The following is a 17,110-nucleotide window of genomic DNA, read 5'->3' as shown; positions in this document are numbered from 1 at the left end:
CAGTCATGAATAAAGGATATAGGACAGGTGTCATGGTATCTAGATAAACGTTTACCAAAGGTCAATCCAGTCATATAACCTTTTGTAGTAAGACCAACATATACATTTCACTTCTTCCTGCACTCAGTGTATGAACAACGTGATGTTGCTGAGTGCCTTGAGAAGATTCTGGCTAGTCTGACCAGCACTGAGGCTTCACCAGTACAGATTTAATAATGGAAATAAAAGGTATGGCTGAAACTAAAGAAATCTTTTAGTAAAATGTAAAACAGTGCTAGCTGTGTCTGTGTTCTTAAAGATATTCCAGGGACAGCTGATACACAAGAACACATGCTCTGTGGTAAAGAGACAAACACAGATGGTCCATTTTGGTTTCTACCTCTTGAATTGGACCAATCTTACAGAAAAGACTTCAGTGTTGTAAGGACAGACATGTAGTTTCCTATGTGCATTTCATTCAATTTTTACCAGGACATATTATTTTGATTACATATGTCATGTTCATGCTGTACACCATACCTATGTGTAGATTCAGTACAGAAGCATAAATGAGCCCTAGCTGAAACTTGCAAAAAAGATTTTTATTGACAAATTCAGTATTAGTAACTCAGATTCTGGTCAGTAAATTAATATGCAAATTATTCATAATTATATAATGGATAATGTCAAGAATGTATATATTTGCACTGGATTAAAACAGTAATTGGTGATGTTTCAGTCCTTCTGTTGGACTAAAATACAATAACTGTTGACCACCAATATTGGTTAAGATGTGAACACATACAGGTCCATTCATACGTGTTTAAACATTCAACCAGTCTGCACCCTAGGGTTTACTGAAGTGACAACAGATGTTTTTTCTATGAATATAATTTATAAGGGAGTGTATGAAAATAATATGTTGAGCAGATTTCAGCTCAAAGTGAGTGCAAGCAGGTTGGAACGAGTGGAGAAAAGTGTCATGTGTGGTGTGTGATAAAAGAGTATCAGCGAGAATGAAAGGAAAGGTGTTCAAGACGGTGGTGAGACCAGAGATGTTGTTTGGCTTAGAGACAGTGGCACTGAAGAAAAGACAGGAGGCTGTGGAGAGTGATGAGGATGGACAGAATCAGGAATGAATTCATCAGAGGGACAGCTCATGTTAGATGTGTTGGAGATAAAGTCAGAGAGGCCAGATTGAGGTGGTTTGGAATTATTCAGAGGAGAGACTATGAATATATCGGTAGAGGGATGCTGAGGTTGGAGCTGCCAGGCAGGAAGTCTAGAGGAACACCAAAGAGGAGATTTATGGATGGACATAAAGTTAGTTGATGTGACAGAAGAGGATGCAAAGGATAGGGTTAGATGGAGGCAGATTATCCACTGTAGCGACCCCTGAAAGGGAACAGTCTTAATGAAAAAAACAAGAAGTGTGAAGTGCTGACTACAAACGTGCACGCTACCTCTTTGTACCTCAGAACTTGTTTTTCGTCTTGCACTCATCTTTTTTTTTTTAAGTTTTGGATTTTTTAAAAAACAAGCGAAAGGACAAATGTGTCTGTTTCTTTCAGTTTTTAGATTCTGCCTTTTTTTTTTTCGTTTGTAATGATTAACAGCGGAAGTTAGACAGCCTTTTATCGGCAGCTTCCGGTTGAGAAATGCGGAAGTGTGAAAAATGTGTATTGAGTACTCGTGCTTTCCGTAGCAGGTTTCCCTTGCTGTGAACATGGCTGCTCTCAGGAGCGGGGTGACTCCGGGCTGTTTAGCCCGGTGTTTCCTAAGACAGACTGGAAAACTGAGCGAAGGCCACCATGCTCTTTCAAAGCTTTGGACCCACGTAGGTCTTTTTACTTGTTTAGTATTTCGTCCCTGCTTCTGGAACAATGACACAACAAACGACTTTCTTCGGCTAACTCGCTAGCCGGCTAGCAGTGACTTTGACAGTAAAAGCCTCTGCAGTAAAGAAGACAGTAATATTGCAAAAATAATAATAAACCAGCTAAATTGGCGGTTTTTACAAAAGAGAAATATGGGCAGTGTAGCAAACGCGAACAATAACGTTACGTGTTTAAGATCACCGATCAAGTGCACGAGAGTGTGTCCACAGCCTGGAAGGTCTCTGTCAGCACTGCCAGCAACTACCATAGTATTTTCCTTGAGTAAATTATTGCTTAAGTTTAAGCGTTAGGAGCGGGTTAAATCTAAGCAATTAAAATGTAATATACTTTAAACCCAGCCGCATTGTAGAAATACCCTGCCCAGCGATGTTTTACTTAAGCTGGTTGCTCACCTAGTTTTACTGAGGTTTAAGTTCACATGGTTTAAAACGCGATTTTTTCAGACCAATTATTTTCCACATATTATTATGAAGGCAACACTTATGCAATACTGTGTAAGGACAAATGACTCGCTTAATTTCTGCCATACAAAAGTTGATTATCAAACTAATGGTCTCAGTAGTGTTAAATAATAAACCACTTCAAGTTTACTGGCTGATAGGTTTGTCATTAATGTAGGCAGGCGAACGATGCGTGAATTATGTTGTCTTAATTATTTAGTCAAATAAAATATTTTTTGTTATCCAGTTTCTACTGCAAAGATGCTGATGCATTTAAAGTAAGTTATTTTTATGGGACAAAATTTCTTTTGGTAGTATTTCAATTTACATGACAAATATAGTGTAATTCTTGGTTGAGTTGAAGGTCTGAGATCTGGTTTTCCTTAATTAAAATAAGAAAATAAGAAAAAGAAGCATATTATTATGCATGTCTTCTCTGAATTAGGTTATCTTATAAAAGATCTTGTTTAGTTGTTAAAAAATACTTCTCAGAGCCTATTATTACTTTTTTTCAACCCACTAACTGGACAAAAACTAAATAAAAAGCACTCATATTTGAGAATGCAAACATGTTTCTTGATCATTTGGAATTTTGTGATATATTAAAATATTTCCTTTTAATTTTCTGTCATATTTCTTTATCTGTGGTTAGTTTTTAGCACGGTGGAGGAGTGGTTAGTGCTGACACCTTACAGCAAGAAGGTTGTGGGTTCACGCCCTGGCCTTTCCGTGTGGAGTTTGCATGTTCTCCTTGTGCTTGCATGCGTTTCCTCCCACAGTCCAAAAAACATGCGTGTTAGATTAATTGGTGACTCTGAAATTGCCCGTAGGTGTGAATGTGAGTGTGAACGGTTGTGTCTGTGTATGTCTCTCTGTAGCCCTGAGATAGACTGGGACCCTGTCCAGTGTCTAGACTGATGAAAGCTGGGATAGGTTCTAAGGTTCTAACCCCCCACTACCCAAATAGGATAAGCGATCACAGATAATTGATGGATCCCCAAACGTTTTTTTGAAGACAATTGTTCCTTACTGCTGTTTAATAAGATGACACAGCTACAGACCCCATATGTTTAATAAGGTTGTAGTTTATTGTGTAAAGTGTGACTGATTGTCCCTCTGTTACCAAACAGCAGTTGCTCCAGAGGTCTCATCTGCACACAGTGTTTGAGTGCCAAAGTCCTGCCACCAGGACTCTGCTGGGTCACAGACATCGTGGAAAGTTCCTGTGGGTAAACACCACTGCTGTCAGACACAACAGCACACAGGTGAACAACCACTCACAAATGGAACAAAGCCTCTTGTGCCTTTCAAAGATGTTTAAATGTGTTTTTTTACAACTTTGTTTCCATTTATTACTGATGTAAATAAACATCACCGCATCAGAAGGCATTATTAAATTTAAAATCTATAGTCTCTTTTAAAAAACATGCTAACCAATGAGTAAATTCAATACCAATTTAATATGTTTCATATGTTCTAATGTGTTTCCAGATCCTATCTGAGGATGGGGCCATTTCAGCTCCAGTGGTGGAAGTTCCCAACAGTCCTCCAGTCCTGGAGTCCTTCTCTGTCTCTCTCCCCTCTCACCCCACTCCCATCATCACACAATCAATCACTGAACAGGTGACTTAGATTATGTCTGAGGTTTAATAATCTGTCCAAGGGCTCAATTAAATTCTAACTTGCCATTTTCATTGATATTTCTAGATCACAGTTGAAAGTGTTTCAGCAGCAGCACCAGTAGCAGACAGCTTTCCTCCTCCTACAATCTCAGATTCCTTCACTGAACTTGTGTCAGCTGACCCCACCCCTATTTTAACACAGCCAGTCATTGAGCAAGTGGCTGATGCTGCACCAACTGCGTTGGAGGTCCTGCAGGCTTCAGGTGCAGAAGCCAGTTTAGCAGAGCTAGGACTAGCTGGCTACACACCAGTGGGACTGATCCAGAACTTCTTAGAGTTTATGCACATTGATCTCGGTTTGCCCTGGTGGGGAGCAATCGTCGTAGGTAAGCACGGATTAACAAAAGAAATTAGGCCAGTATAAAAGAAAGGTGGCATTATAGAAAAGTAGTTGATAAGAGTTATATTGGTATGAAAGGGGGATGTCTATAAATGCCACTTTAATCAGTACTTACAGTGCTTCTAGTGTCTTTTCATCATCCTCATTTTATTTTTTACTTTTCTTAATTTGGCCAATATACATAGGAACGGTGTTGGCTCGTTTGGCTGTGTTTCCAGTCATAGTCAAGGGCCAGAGAGAGGCAGCCAAGCTGAACAATGTGCTGCCTGAAATGACCAAACTCACCAACAGAATGACCGAGGCAAAACAAAGTGGAAACAAATTTGAATGTAAAATTCCTCTTTCTTCATTGCATTTTTTTCCATTACACTATAGATGTGAGTTTGTGTGTATGTGTGTGCTAGAGAGAGATAATCTTGTCTTGAGATGCTGTTTCTATGTTGCAGTTGCTAAAGCCTACTCTGACCTGAACTTGTTCCAGAAGAAACACGATGTGAATCCTCTTCGTGGCTTCCTGGTACCTTTGGTGCAGGTCAGTTTGTCACTTAATGTGGATTCTGCCTTTTTTTGCAAATCAGTTCAAAACACAATATGTCTAATGTTTTGGGCAAAGTCATCTATAATATTAGACTTATTCTGTATATTGGATTTTTTTCTGTGTTCTTTTTTAAAATACTGTCAAATCTGTCAACTGTCTTCTTCTTCTAATATCTACAATTATGTACTCATCTGATATTTGTCTTCATTATTTATGAACTGCCCTGTCATAAATAATCAAATAATCAAGCTACAGACCCGAACCCTAACCCTACAGATCAAAAAATTAATGTTAAATAATCAAGTCAGATGTTTATTTCTTCCAGGCGCCAATCTTCATCTCCTTTTTCATCGCACTGAGGAAGATGGCCTATCTGCCAGTGCCCAGCATGCAGACAGGAGGTTTGCTGTGGTTTCCAGACCTCACCTTAGGAGACCCTTTTTATATTCTGCCTCTGGCTGTCACTGGAACCATGTTCTTCATCCTGGAGGTAAGGCAAATTTTCCTTTCACAAAGAAAGGTCATAGGAACATTAAAATGCTTTGGTTTTTATCATGCATGCCTGAATATGACCTAATCCTTTAATTATGAGAATAATAGGACTAAAATTTTCTGACAAAGTTTTCATAAGTTGTTATACTTTTCCTAGAAGCTGATGACATTTTATATAATAAAATGTCTAAAAAAAAAAAAAAAAAAAAAAGCAGTCACCACAATGATTTTTTTTTTCTCTTTTAGCTGGGGGCAGAGTCTGGTATCGACAACCCTAATCTGAGAGCCATGAAGACTGTGTTTAGGATCATGCCCCTTGTCATCCTCCCGCTCACTATTAACTTCCCCACAGTTAGTCAGACATTCACTTATTTTTGGAATTTTTCTTGTTCAGTGTTTTAACTTCACATCATACATAACGAATGGTTAAACTACCTGCTCCTCCAGATTCTGGAGTGATTAAAATTCTTCAACTATCTTCAGGCGGTGTTCACCTACTGGTTGACTTCTAACTGCTTCTCCTTGGTTCAAGTGGGTCTGCTCAGACACCCTCTGATTAGAGAGAGACTGAAGATTCCAGAGAGGATCAAACACCCAACCTCTGTCCTTCCTCAAAATGATGGCTTCATCACAAGCATAAAGAAGGGTTAGTGGAAAATAATAAATCTAAAAGATCGGGACAGTCATTGAGTGACTATCAGTAGTTACATTGTTTAGCGATTTATCTTTTGAGTAGCTCAACAAATTAATTTTGTCTTTTTCCATGTTTTAAATTTGGTCTTCAGGCTGGAAGAATGCTCAGCTGGCTCAGCAGCTGGAAGAGAGGGAAAAGAGGATCAAAAATCACCTCGACCTTGCTTCTAAAGGTCAGTTCCACAATGAGTTCATGACTTCATTTTAACTTTACCATGTTTGACTTCAAAAGAAAGAGCTCAAAAGAGCCGTTTGTAAAAATTGAGTAAACTCCAAAAACTTAGATAAAGAAATGAGGGGGGAAAAGTCTTTGGAATTGTAATACTACATGTTTATTTAGTTTTAGCTTTTAGTCATATAAACTCTGACGTTTTTTCTTTTTTGCTGTTAATCCCTTTACATTAAAAACAATGAGGAAGTAAACTAAGAACTAAAAAAAATAATAATCAAATATCTTCCTCTGAAAGTACACGTTCTTTACTCGAAAACAGGGCTCACCAATAAAATGCACTGCAGCATCGGCTCTAGGATGAATATGGATTATAGACTTTTATCAAGTCTGAATACTGGAAGATTAAACAGAATACTTTTTTTGCAGAATTCACAGTATCTGCAGTCTGAGTATCTAGGACTGTTGTGTTTTTACTGCACTGTTTTGTTTTTATGCATTTTTCACTGGTGACATCCATCGTTGAAGGCATTGTGTCCATTCTATTCTCATCAACAAGAAATCTTAGAAACTAGAGGGAATTTCTCTAGATTTAGCATAAACGTTCCTGGGTAACCTGTCTGGTCAGATGAGTATGTAAACTGCAACTTGACTGGTTAAATTAGACATACAACAGTAATGCAGTAATTGTAGTTTTTAGACTAGCACTGAAATGATTAGTTTGTTCCTTTTGCAAGGTAATGTTCATTTAAAGAAAAAAGAAGAAAAGTATGATTTTTAAATTTTAACTGTTGGTGGTTGGTTGTCTTGTAATGGGTATTTTGGACTATTTAGTGCCTTTGTATAGACCAAAGAACCAATCATTTAGGAAAATAATTTGTAGATTAATATTAATTAGTTGCAGCTTTGCATCAGACATGCATGTTTTGTACCATTTTTTAGTATTTATGCAAAGGAACAGCTTGGCTTTTTAGGGTTTTCAGTTTATGTTGTATAATATCAATAACAGCTCACCTATGGTCATCGAGACTTAAGTCTTTTTAAAATGTACTTACACATCCTGGTCACTAGATTGAGCTGTAAGCTCAAAATGGTTTTCTGCTGCCTCTAAATGCTTGAAGCATCCTTAAACTATTATGTTTACGACAAACACTAATACATGTATTTAGTTCAGTTCATCATTTCTGAAAGTCATTATTTGCACTTTTTTTCTGCAGGTCCGCTTAGGCAGACGTTTACCCATAATCCTGTGCAGCAGCCCCCTCCTATGGCAGCAGCATCAGCTAAAAACAAGACAGCTGGGGGCAAGACAAGGCCATGGAAGGACACTATTGTATAAATCTTATATCACAGCTACATAATAAAATTATGTATATACATATTTATGAATAGAAAAGTGGGTAGTTTGGGAAGCGGTTGTGATAATGTGTTATTCTAATTAAAAGGTAAAATCTGGCTCATAACATCTACTCTGGACTCTATATTGTTAATTTAAGTCCACTTACACAGAAACATCTTTGAAGAAATTGAAAGAAAACAGTTAATTTATTTTGTCCACAAGTAATTTTAATATAAATATGCTTGCAACTCTTTTGCCTTTAAAAGCCAGTGTTTAAGTCAGATAATGCATAAAAAAGTGAATTTGTGTAAAAATAGCCCTTTACTTTCCTAGACCTTGTAGTGGACAGTATAACACTTTTTATGAGCTTTACGCTCCCTATGAGATGGGGCTCTAATCTCCTTTAGTATATTTATTTGTGCAAATAACATCATGGTTGTTTATAAGGTCAGCAGTGTTTCACAGATGTGCCACTTAAACAAACCACAAATATAATTTGCCACCTTCCATTAAAATCAAAATGCATTTATGTAATCTCTCACAAAAATACCTGGATTCAGATAAAATTAAATCTACTAATACATACAGTTATGTGTTTAAATCAATTGTTGATTTCTTCAGCTGTGTAATAAAATGTGTTCTCTGAACTTGCACAGCTAAAGGGAAATTTTGCCATTAAGCACCTGGGAGTTGTCATTCAATTATTTATTAATATTAGCCCCAGTGTGATGGTCAACTGGTCAGAGAGCAGGTCAAGCTCAAGCCCAAATGCTCCTCCTTTGAGTCCTTGTAGCAGCAGTGATGAGCCAGGAGGAGTTAAGGTTGGTTAAGGTCTGTTTGTGCGTCATCTGTGTTCTGCAGTGTGTTAAAACCGAACGTTGCTACTCTGCTTTGTCAGTGTCCATTTCAGTCAGAACGGAGAAGCATACCTTCTGAATCAGCACTCCAGATTTAGCTAAAAGAGATGCAGATTTGGAAATGTTATATTTACATCAACAAAAATTAAACAACAGTAAATATTATAAATTCACTCTAAATTGTATTCATGAATAGGTGACTTAATATTTCTGTCATATGGGATATCATGCATCTAATTTGAGGTAGTGAATAGATTGAAAATATAAAGCATTGATGAATATAAACAAAGGAAATTGCAGCGTCACAGCAGCCGTTTTACATAAAGCAGAAAAGAACAAGAATTCAGATAACCTATAATAACTTTAGTAAAGTGTGAAAATATCAAATTATTGAATTGGTGCAATGATTGTACCCATTAATATATGGTACATTAGTAGTAAAAATATATAATATTACAGTTTATGCACTAAGGCCCACGATTGCTGAGTGTAATTGTTGAGTAATAACACAAAAATTCACATTTAATATATCCACAAAGGCTTTTGTATAGTAGCTAATAGGTAGCTGAATAAAGAAAAAATATTGCTAATGATTTAGTATTCACTGAGTATTCAAGACTATTCCATTAAAAAAAAGTAATAACTGCTGAATCCAACAAAATCAGTGAGGAAATTCTTCAAGTCTCTTACCAATGAAGCTCCTTAGCCAGATTGGCCTCTTGTGAGCAGGAGTGTAGCAGCAGAGGAAGTAAACGGGGACTCCCGAGAGGGCAATTGCTATGCCAATTAGAGAGTTGATGGTGTCACTGTAGATTGGCACCACCACCAGGAAAATGGTGAGGAGGCAGAAAATGATGGGGTAGAAGAGACTTAGCTGTGTGAGCAAGAGAAAAAAAAGGTGAGATGAAAGAAAAAAATTATATAGGTACTGTAATTTTTCAGTACAAACTGAACATGGGGGCTTCAATGAAATACAACAAACTCAAGGAAATGGTCAGAGAGAAACTATACTTCTAAATGTGACAATAAATAAGCTGATTTCATGCTGATGGCCTGGTGGATCAGTGGTAGAGCATTAGGCAGGGATATAGAAGGCCATGGGTTCAAATCCTACCCCACCAGGTGTGACCCCACCCATCCACCAAAGGCAACCTTGGTGCCGGTCCCATGCCTAGTTAAAAATAGAAGGGCATCTGGCTTAAAAACTCATGCCAAATCCACATGTGGAACATGTTCTGCTGTGGCAACTCCTTGAGGAACAAGCTGTTGATCTTTTTTTGATGCTGAGGCTACATTCACTGCTACTGGTATATCAACAAAAGCCCCAATCAAACTATAGAAACTCAAGTTTTAGACAATGCAGATGAAAAGTTCTAAACAAACAAAAAAAAAAATTGTTGCTGCATAAGATTTTCTTACATGTCTGCAGTGAAAGTGTTACAGGAGTGCAGTACTAAGTCAGTGGAGTACATTCATAACCATAAATGTTTTTAGAAGATTGAAGCTCTTAATTTCCTGCAGCATCTGGAGAAGAATATTTAACTGAATTACCTTTAGAGGTCTCTTTCTGTCTGGCTGCTTCCACCGCAGGTACAGTTGCCCCAAAATGGACAGACCTACAAACAACCAGTAGCTGAAGCTGTAGTAGTTTATCAACCTGAAGACGTCTTCCACACACAGGTAGATCAGCGCCATGATGCCCTGCAGGGGAATAGGAAATACAGTGTTTGGGGGGGAATGTAAAGACAGAATCCATGAAAGCTAAAAAACGTGTTTACACAAAAGAAATGAAAAGGATGTTAAGAGCTGACTGACGTTAAAGAGCAGGGCGGGGATGGGAGTGTAGCGATGGACATGGATCATGCACAGGTAGTCGGGCAGGTGGCCCTCTCTTGAGCCCACGAAGAACAGCCTTTAGAGACACAAACATATGCAGCAGAGTGGTGATGATGGGGCTTGCAGATGGACTGAGTGGGGGGTTTCATACAAAAAGTATATTTAATCCTAAAAAAGGCAGAATCGCTCACCTGGAGGCGGCCAGGATGGAGGCGTTTAGTCCTCCAAAGCAGGAGAGAGCCACAGCAAGGGGGATAGTCCAGTTCATCACCCCAAACACCTGATCTGCAAAGGTCTGGAAGGAGAAGAGGGAAGAAACTTTAGCAAAAGCTGCAGTTAGTAAATATACCGTTTGTTTGTCAGAGCTAAAATAAAGTGACTTAACGAGGATGACAGGCCCTTACCACAGCAACAGCATCACTGTCCAAGATTGCATTGATGGGGAGGATGGTGTAGTAGGCCACATTGGTCAGAATGTAGATCACTGTCACTATGGGCATTGAGATAGCAATGGCCAGTGGCAGGTTCCTGTAATTCACACAAATAAACAGCAGAGGGAAGCAAAGGAGTAAGAAAAGGAGCGTTTAATAGGGTAATAATGAAGTAAAGGGTTTGTCAGGAGTCAATGGGTCAAGAACTGATTGACCCTTTGGGTGGGGGAAGGATGGGAACTGGGATAAGGTGAGATTGATCATTTCCTTGGGAGCTCCTGTGATCCAGTCGCATGTGTGTGAATCGCAGCAAACAGCTGAAACACACACACACTCCCACACATATATTCAGTGTGGAACAACAAACCTCTTCATGTACAGCAATGTCAGTGTGTCGGTCAGACTAAAATATTGCAACCACTACTGCTATGGACATTATTGTGCTTCAGTTCAGACACACAGAGACAATTTGGTTGGTTAATTGCTTCCGAACATCCTTGTGGTTTAGCTGGCACAGTAAATTAAGAGTGTAAAATGTTATATCATAGAGACTTATTCTCAAAATATGTTTCACAATCTATTATTCTTCTGAAATTTATCGTCAGAAGCACTGGCCTAAAATAAAGCAATTCACCCAGTATCACTTATAACCTTTCGCGGCCTCCTCACCTCTCTGGGTTTTTAATTTCTTCCGTGACAAAGTTGAGGGTGTCCCAGCCAGAGTAGGAGAACAGAGCCGAGTACAGAGCCAGAGCAATGTCCCCAGGGTCCTGAGATGAGCCATCGAACAGACCCTCAAAGTTCTGTGTCTGACCTGCAAACCACCAACACAGTTATTAATATTAGCCCACTGCAATTCATTTTCTCAGTGTCCATTATCAGGGGATTGTTGATGTAATATAATTATCTTGTCACTTATAGCTCCCAAGCATTCACTTTAATGTTCTTTTCCAACATAAGACTAGGAGTAGTGATGGCTTCAGCACCTTGGCCAATTTTCACCAGGCCTGTGATGATGACAGCAATGAGAGCGATGACTTTTGCGTAGGTGAAGATGTCCTGGACCCTGGTGCCCCACTTCACATAAGCACAGTTCACAAAGGTCAGGAGACCTGAGAAGAAACAGATCGTAAATACACATTTATTACTCACACACACACGCACAAACAAACTATTCAACAGTATCAGTGGTGACATTTGCTCAGTAAACTGTGAGAGTTCCAGCTTGTTTCTGTGTGGCACTTTGGCTGATTTAAGGAAACGCTGTTGCTGACTCAAGCACACTGGCCTGTTGTTTTCAGACGAGGAAACAGCTGAGTGCAGCACATACAATGTCATGCACATGCACACACACAAGGCCAAACAGGTACATGGAGTTCAGACAAAACTTGAAAGAAGTGAGTTGTGAAACCAGCACTGATTTGATGACCTTGTTTCTCAATGAAGTTGGTGATTTGAGACTATTTTAACTTTTTTATCCACTGCCTGAACCAAAAGTGTTCTCGCCTTCTGCTTTCTTTTCTTTGTGAACCCCTTCCCTTTGAGCAGCATTGATGTCCTTGGAAAACATGTTTATGTGTTTCTGCCTGTTACTTATCTCTCCCTAACCTCTTATCAGCACATGATCCCTAATAATAGTTTAAACTAGTGTGAACATTTTGTGAACACTCATTGTGAAAGACACAATTGTTAATAATTAGCGCAGATAATAATTCATTTAATTACAGTGTGAATCATTTTTCTCTTTTCTGTCAAAAACCTTTTTAAAATTAAAGTAATTTTCATTATGTCTTAAAAGCGCTAATATAACACATTCACCTGCAAAAAAGCTGAGTGAATGTATTTTGTGTACAGTAGCATCGAGTTCAGAGCACCCCCGCCCACAGACGACACTAATCAAACTCAGACTATCTTCCAAATCAGTCAAGCCACGAAACGGGATTACAGAACCTCCTCGTTTCTGGCCACTAGCCACAGTGAGGGGACAAATCATAACAATATCATCTTCCGCTGCATTGACCGGTCGGGGATCATAATAAGCTCGTTCCCAACAGGAGACTCGCTCAAACACAACAAAACATAATGCGTCAGATGGAGGCGGCCAGCGATGAGCGATGGAGAAGGAGACTGTGCCGCACAGAAGTAGAGGTGTGGTGTGTTGACAGTGAAAGGTTATACGGGTGGGAGGTGTGAAAGAGTGTGAGAAACGTAGTCCAGCTGTGAAGTGAAATGAAAATCTTTAAAAACCCTCTGGATGTCAATTGAATTGATATGCAATTGATTTTTTTAAATAAGGAAATATAAACAATGTATATTTGGTTCCTTCTGGATTTTGACATAAATTTTCATCCTTTTCTCTTCGTGCATAAATGAGCTTCTGCACACATGAACCAACATCATTTATATGAGAATCCGTGCCAGCAGTTAAGATAATAGAGGATATATGTTACCTTTTAACAATTATAACAAAGAGTAACCTAATTTGAACCAAAATATGGTTAATATTAACTGGGGGTCAATGTGATACCGAAACCGGAAGAATACAGAGTCCTAGTTTCAGACAAAAAGCTTTTTAAAGAAACTGACAAGATACAGGTTTAGTTTGATTTTCAGCTTCACTTCTGTGCTGCTGAGCTGTCAGTGGCCTGTTAGCGTCTCAGGTCAGAGTCTCCCTGCAGTGAGGACTTTATCTCTCAGCTATCAGCACTTTCAGTCCTGCTCTGACCGCTGCTTATCGGTGCATGGCACAAGTGCGTATTTACGTGGATTTAAGTGCGCATTTGTCCATTTATGGCTTTCAAGGTGGTCGGAGAATAAAGGAATGGAAGACTAATATTTCTTGCAAATGAAGACATTATGTAGATATTTTATCTCAAATACTGCGGCTCATCTGAAAGATGCTGCCTGAATATGCTCTCCCTCTTTGTGGCTTCTTGTCTCAGTGTCTGGTTGCCTGATTGTTAGTATTTCTTTGCCTCTGAAGTTGCCTTTAGTTGCCTTGGTGAGCAGTTTTTCTTTTAGTCTGCCAGCTTTGCTCTTTCTCAGTGACATCGTGTTCTAGTTACCTTGGCAATCTGGGCCACATCCACACAAAAAGGCTAGCTCAACATGAGTAAATCGTGGCTCTGAGATTGAGTAAAATTGCTTTTTCCATTATTCCTCCTCACTTCCTCTTTTAGCTGGGACTTGCTGCTGCAGGCCTGCTGACCACAGCTGTCATGTCACCATTTTTCACTTCTCTTGTCTCTAAAGTGCATGTGATTTTTCTATAATGTGAAACCAAATGTGACCATAATTCTTTTAATTTCTTAAACACACTTGTCACGTGACACGTGACACATTCAGCGATTACACATTCACACACTCTCTTTGTGTACTTACATATGCAAGCAGCAGCCAACAACCTGTTGGCCAAGTATGGAGCTATACAAGTTGGAAAGATGGGCTGCATCATGTAGTTAGAGAATGTGATAGCTATGACGGCCTGGCTGGTGGGCTCAATGATCAGCAGCGATGTCCACAGGCGAATGAAGGCCAGGAAACCCCCGAAGGCCTCCAGGATGTAGGCGTAGGAGGCCCCCGACTTGGTGATAGTGGTCCCCAGCTCAGCGTAGCACAGGGCCCCAAACACAGAGAAGATGCCCCCAATGGTCCACACAACCAGGGAGAGGCCGTAGGAGGCGCTGTGGATGAGGACGCCCTTGGGGGAGACGAAGATCCCAGAGCCGATCATGTTGCCCACGATCAGACAGACCCCATTCAGGAGGGAGATCTCCTTCTTCAGCTTCATTGACTCCTGAGAGACTTCCGACTTCACAGATGGTGGGCCGCCATTGGATGTCTCGTGTGTTGGTGCAGCGGCTGCCATTATAATTTTTTTTTTTTTTTGCTTTTTGAATTAATTTGCTGTTTTCAAAATATATTTTTTGGTCTTGAAGGGAGACCGAAGATTAGGCTTTTTTCCAGTTATCTATGGTAATCTCCTGCCATCTGTGGAGGCAACACACAAGGTCATATTAGTGATGCTGTTACCATGGAAAGTCATTTGTCATCAACAAATTAAGCTTTTTCATTTCTGTCCAAATGTAGTCAAGCAAAAACATATTTACATGCTAAAACCTAATGTAGGAGCAGTAGTTGATGCTGTTGTTGGAAATGAGAGCAGTTTTTGGATTGGGGAGCCATTAGGCTGCGCAGCAAATGGCTTTTTATTGACAGAGAGTGAGGGAGAGGAGCAAACATGCCACATGCCTGAAAACACTGGCTCTTCATTAGTAACCGTACGCTAAGAAAGAATTCAAGAAACACATTTGGACTGATAGACGCCCACTAACCTGGCTCACATACGCAGACTTTGAGTGTGTCAGCATAGTGGCTGGTCACATGTTTTCCAAAGTTCATTATCCTCAGCATGATGGAGTTAAATTATGAGACAGACACATATTAAGGCTACATGTTCATTCACCTTCCTGCATGACTGGCCTCAATGAGATACTGTCACTCTGAATCAATAAGCTCCACTTTCCACAATATTATGTAGTACAAAGGCACTTACATTTACAGTTAAATTACAGGAAATCCAACAAATTCTTAATGGAGTTTTGAATGAAAAAGTCAGCACCTAGGCTTCATTTGTTTGAGTGAAAGCGTGTATTTGATTAAAAAAGTTCAGAGGCAGCTTGAGTTTCAAAGTGAATTCAATGACAATCTCTGCCATGTATCTGCTGATATTTTCTTTGCTCTTTCTACCTTCTGGCTTTTACTTAAAACATTTATGGCCACATATAGATATCTTAAACCTAACAAAAATAGCTTCTGGTCTGTTCAAGCATTCCTTGATGAGCAGATAAGTCAGACAGTGATCAAACAACTACGAACAGTGACTTTAACTGTAAACAAAATAGCAAAGAAATGCTGAAAATAATGTGAAGTCTCGTAATTCCCAGCATAGTAAGACACTAAGTAATAAATAGGCTACTGTAAGCCGCTCAGAGAGATGTAACAGGGACAGTCAGATATGAACAACATGCACAATGACACACTGTACTGCACATTTCCCCAGATTTTAAGAACTCTTTCACAAATGTGACAGTATGAAGCTCATGAGGAGAAGGTAAGAGAGACGGGAAAGTTCAGATACCTTTAGGCAGCAGCAGCAGAAGCAGATCAGCAACACGTGGGTTCCTGAAGGAGTGACCGCAAAAGAGAAAGAGAGGAGTCTGAGTGTCCCTGCATGTGATCAAATGGCTGCCACAGACACTGAGAGGTGAGGCTCTTACAGAAACAAAGTACAAGGTCCAAACACTGCTGATAAATAGTCCTTCGTGAGTTACTCAAGGTTACATCCTGGATCAAGAATGTCCTCTCTAATCAAGTGTTTAGTGTGGGTGAAATGATCCAGATTCCACTGTAAGGCCATGGATCAATGCACCTTACATTTAATTATTTGGAGGATGTAGTTTCTTATATTGGAATCAGATATGAAAGGTGAAATATCAGCTGAATGCATCAAACCCAGCTTCTGCCTCCAAAAATGTTTATTTGCCACTACTTCTTTTACTTTTGGGATAAGTGTTGGATATTTCGACTAAACACAACAAACTTGCTTGGGAAAGACTTCTAACTTTTCTAATCAGTCACACGTGAAATGAGATTGTAGGTTCAGAATTATGAGTATGACGTCCCTGTGTTGTAAACGAGGCTATAATTGTCTTGTGTCGCTTACATCAATCAGCAGGAAAAGCAGTGTTGAGAAATAAAAGGGGGGGGGGCTCACCTTCTCTAGACGCGTCTCACCGTTGTTTGGATCCTCCCGACGGTCCAAAACACATTTCCGCAGGTCCTCACTGATCACAAGATGTGTGATAATGTTCACCTCTCATCCCAAGTTTGCCGTCTCATTGCACTTTCTTTCTATTTCTGTCAGTAAAAATAAACCTCTCGTCGCGTCTGCCGTCTGTGGTTCCACCTCCGCGCTCATCAGCTGATGAACTTGGGGTTTTTATGCAGGCTACTTCTGGTTTCCAGCGCCTTACTACCAAGGAAACCAGTCAGAGGTGGAGACGAGGAGGTGGGGGACGTAATTTCCTCGCATTGTCTCTAGTTGAGTTTCGCTGAGAAAATTAAAGGGTTTTAATTAAATTAGCGCTGCAATCATCTTAGAGTAACTGGGCTGTTAGAGCTACTTTCAGGACATTAAGCATAATTATAAAAGCATTGAGTCTGGTTAACAGCGTTAACCAGAGTTCAAAGAAAAACTGGCGACAGGAACCACTGTAAGAACATGTGAGTTTTAAACAAATAAACTGATGAAGTGGTCTTCTTTCTTAAAACAGCTGGCACATTTTAGGTTTGAATAGTTCAATTTCAATTTATCACAGGAAAACGCACGAATAAAAACAAAATAATTTTACAGA

General features: G+C 39.5%; 2 protein-coding genes across 4 annotated transcripts; one reads left to right on the top strand and one right to left on the bottom strand.

Annotated features, from left to right (window-relative positions):
* The first annotated feature begins 1,657 nt into the window (after positions 1–1,657).
* On the top strand, positions 1,658–7,627 carry oxa1l (OXA1L mitochondrial inner membrane protein). Of its 2 annotated transcripts, none has more exons than XM_067524234.1 (11): positions 1,658–1,816; positions 3,448–3,582; positions 3,809–3,940; positions 4,025–4,325; positions 4,525–4,668; positions 4,786–4,871; positions 5,203–5,367; positions 5,616–5,720; positions 5,853–6,015; positions 6,155–6,235; positions 7,449–7,627. In XM_067524234.1, exons 1-11 carry the CDS (start codon positions 1,706–1,708, stop codon positions 7,568–7,570), a joined length of 1,545 nt encoding a protein of 514 aa, XP_067380335.1. In that variant the 5' UTR covers positions 1,658–1,705; the 3' UTR covers positions 7,571–7,627. The 2 variants fall into 2 exon arrangements, with proteins under 2 accessions (XP_067380335.1, XP_067380336.1); XM_067524235.1 differs by having other exon boundaries at positions 1,665–1,816; positions 3,451–3,582.
* A 447-nt stretch (positions 7,628–8,074) lies between these two features.
* slc7a7 (solute carrier family 7 member 7) lies at positions 8,075–16,706 on the bottom strand. 2 transcript variants are annotated; one of them, XM_067524236.1, is made up of 11 exons: positions 16,471–16,706; positions 15,835–15,878; positions 14,076–14,684; positions 11,681–11,806; positions 11,364–11,508; positions 10,668–10,791; positions 10,455–10,558; positions 10,243–10,339; positions 9,979–10,128; positions 9,118–9,301; positions 8,075–8,525 (listed from the first exon to the last, which is right to left on the bottom strand). In XM_067524236.1, exons 3-11 carry the CDS (start codon positions 14,560–14,562, stop codon positions 8,452–8,454), a joined length of 1,491 nt encoding a protein of 496 aa, XP_067380337.1. In that variant the 5' UTR covers positions 14,563–14,684; positions 15,835–15,878; positions 16,471–16,706; the 3' UTR covers positions 8,075–8,451. The 2 variants fall into 2 exon arrangements, with proteins under 2 accessions (XP_067380337.1, XP_067380339.1); XM_067524238.1 differs by lacking the exon at positions 15,835–15,878.
* Positions 16,707–17,110: the final 404 nt, after the last annotated feature.

Source organism: Channa argus, chromosome 12, assembly GCF_033026475.1.
Source record: "Channa argus isolate prfri chromosome 12, Channa argus male v1.0, whole genome shotgun sequence".
In the NCBI taxonomy this organism is placed as follows: domain Eukaryota; kingdom Metazoa; phylum Chordata; class Actinopteri; order Anabantiformes; family Channidae; genus Channa; species Channa argus.
This window is presented reverse-complemented; position numbering and strand designations above follow the sequence as displayed.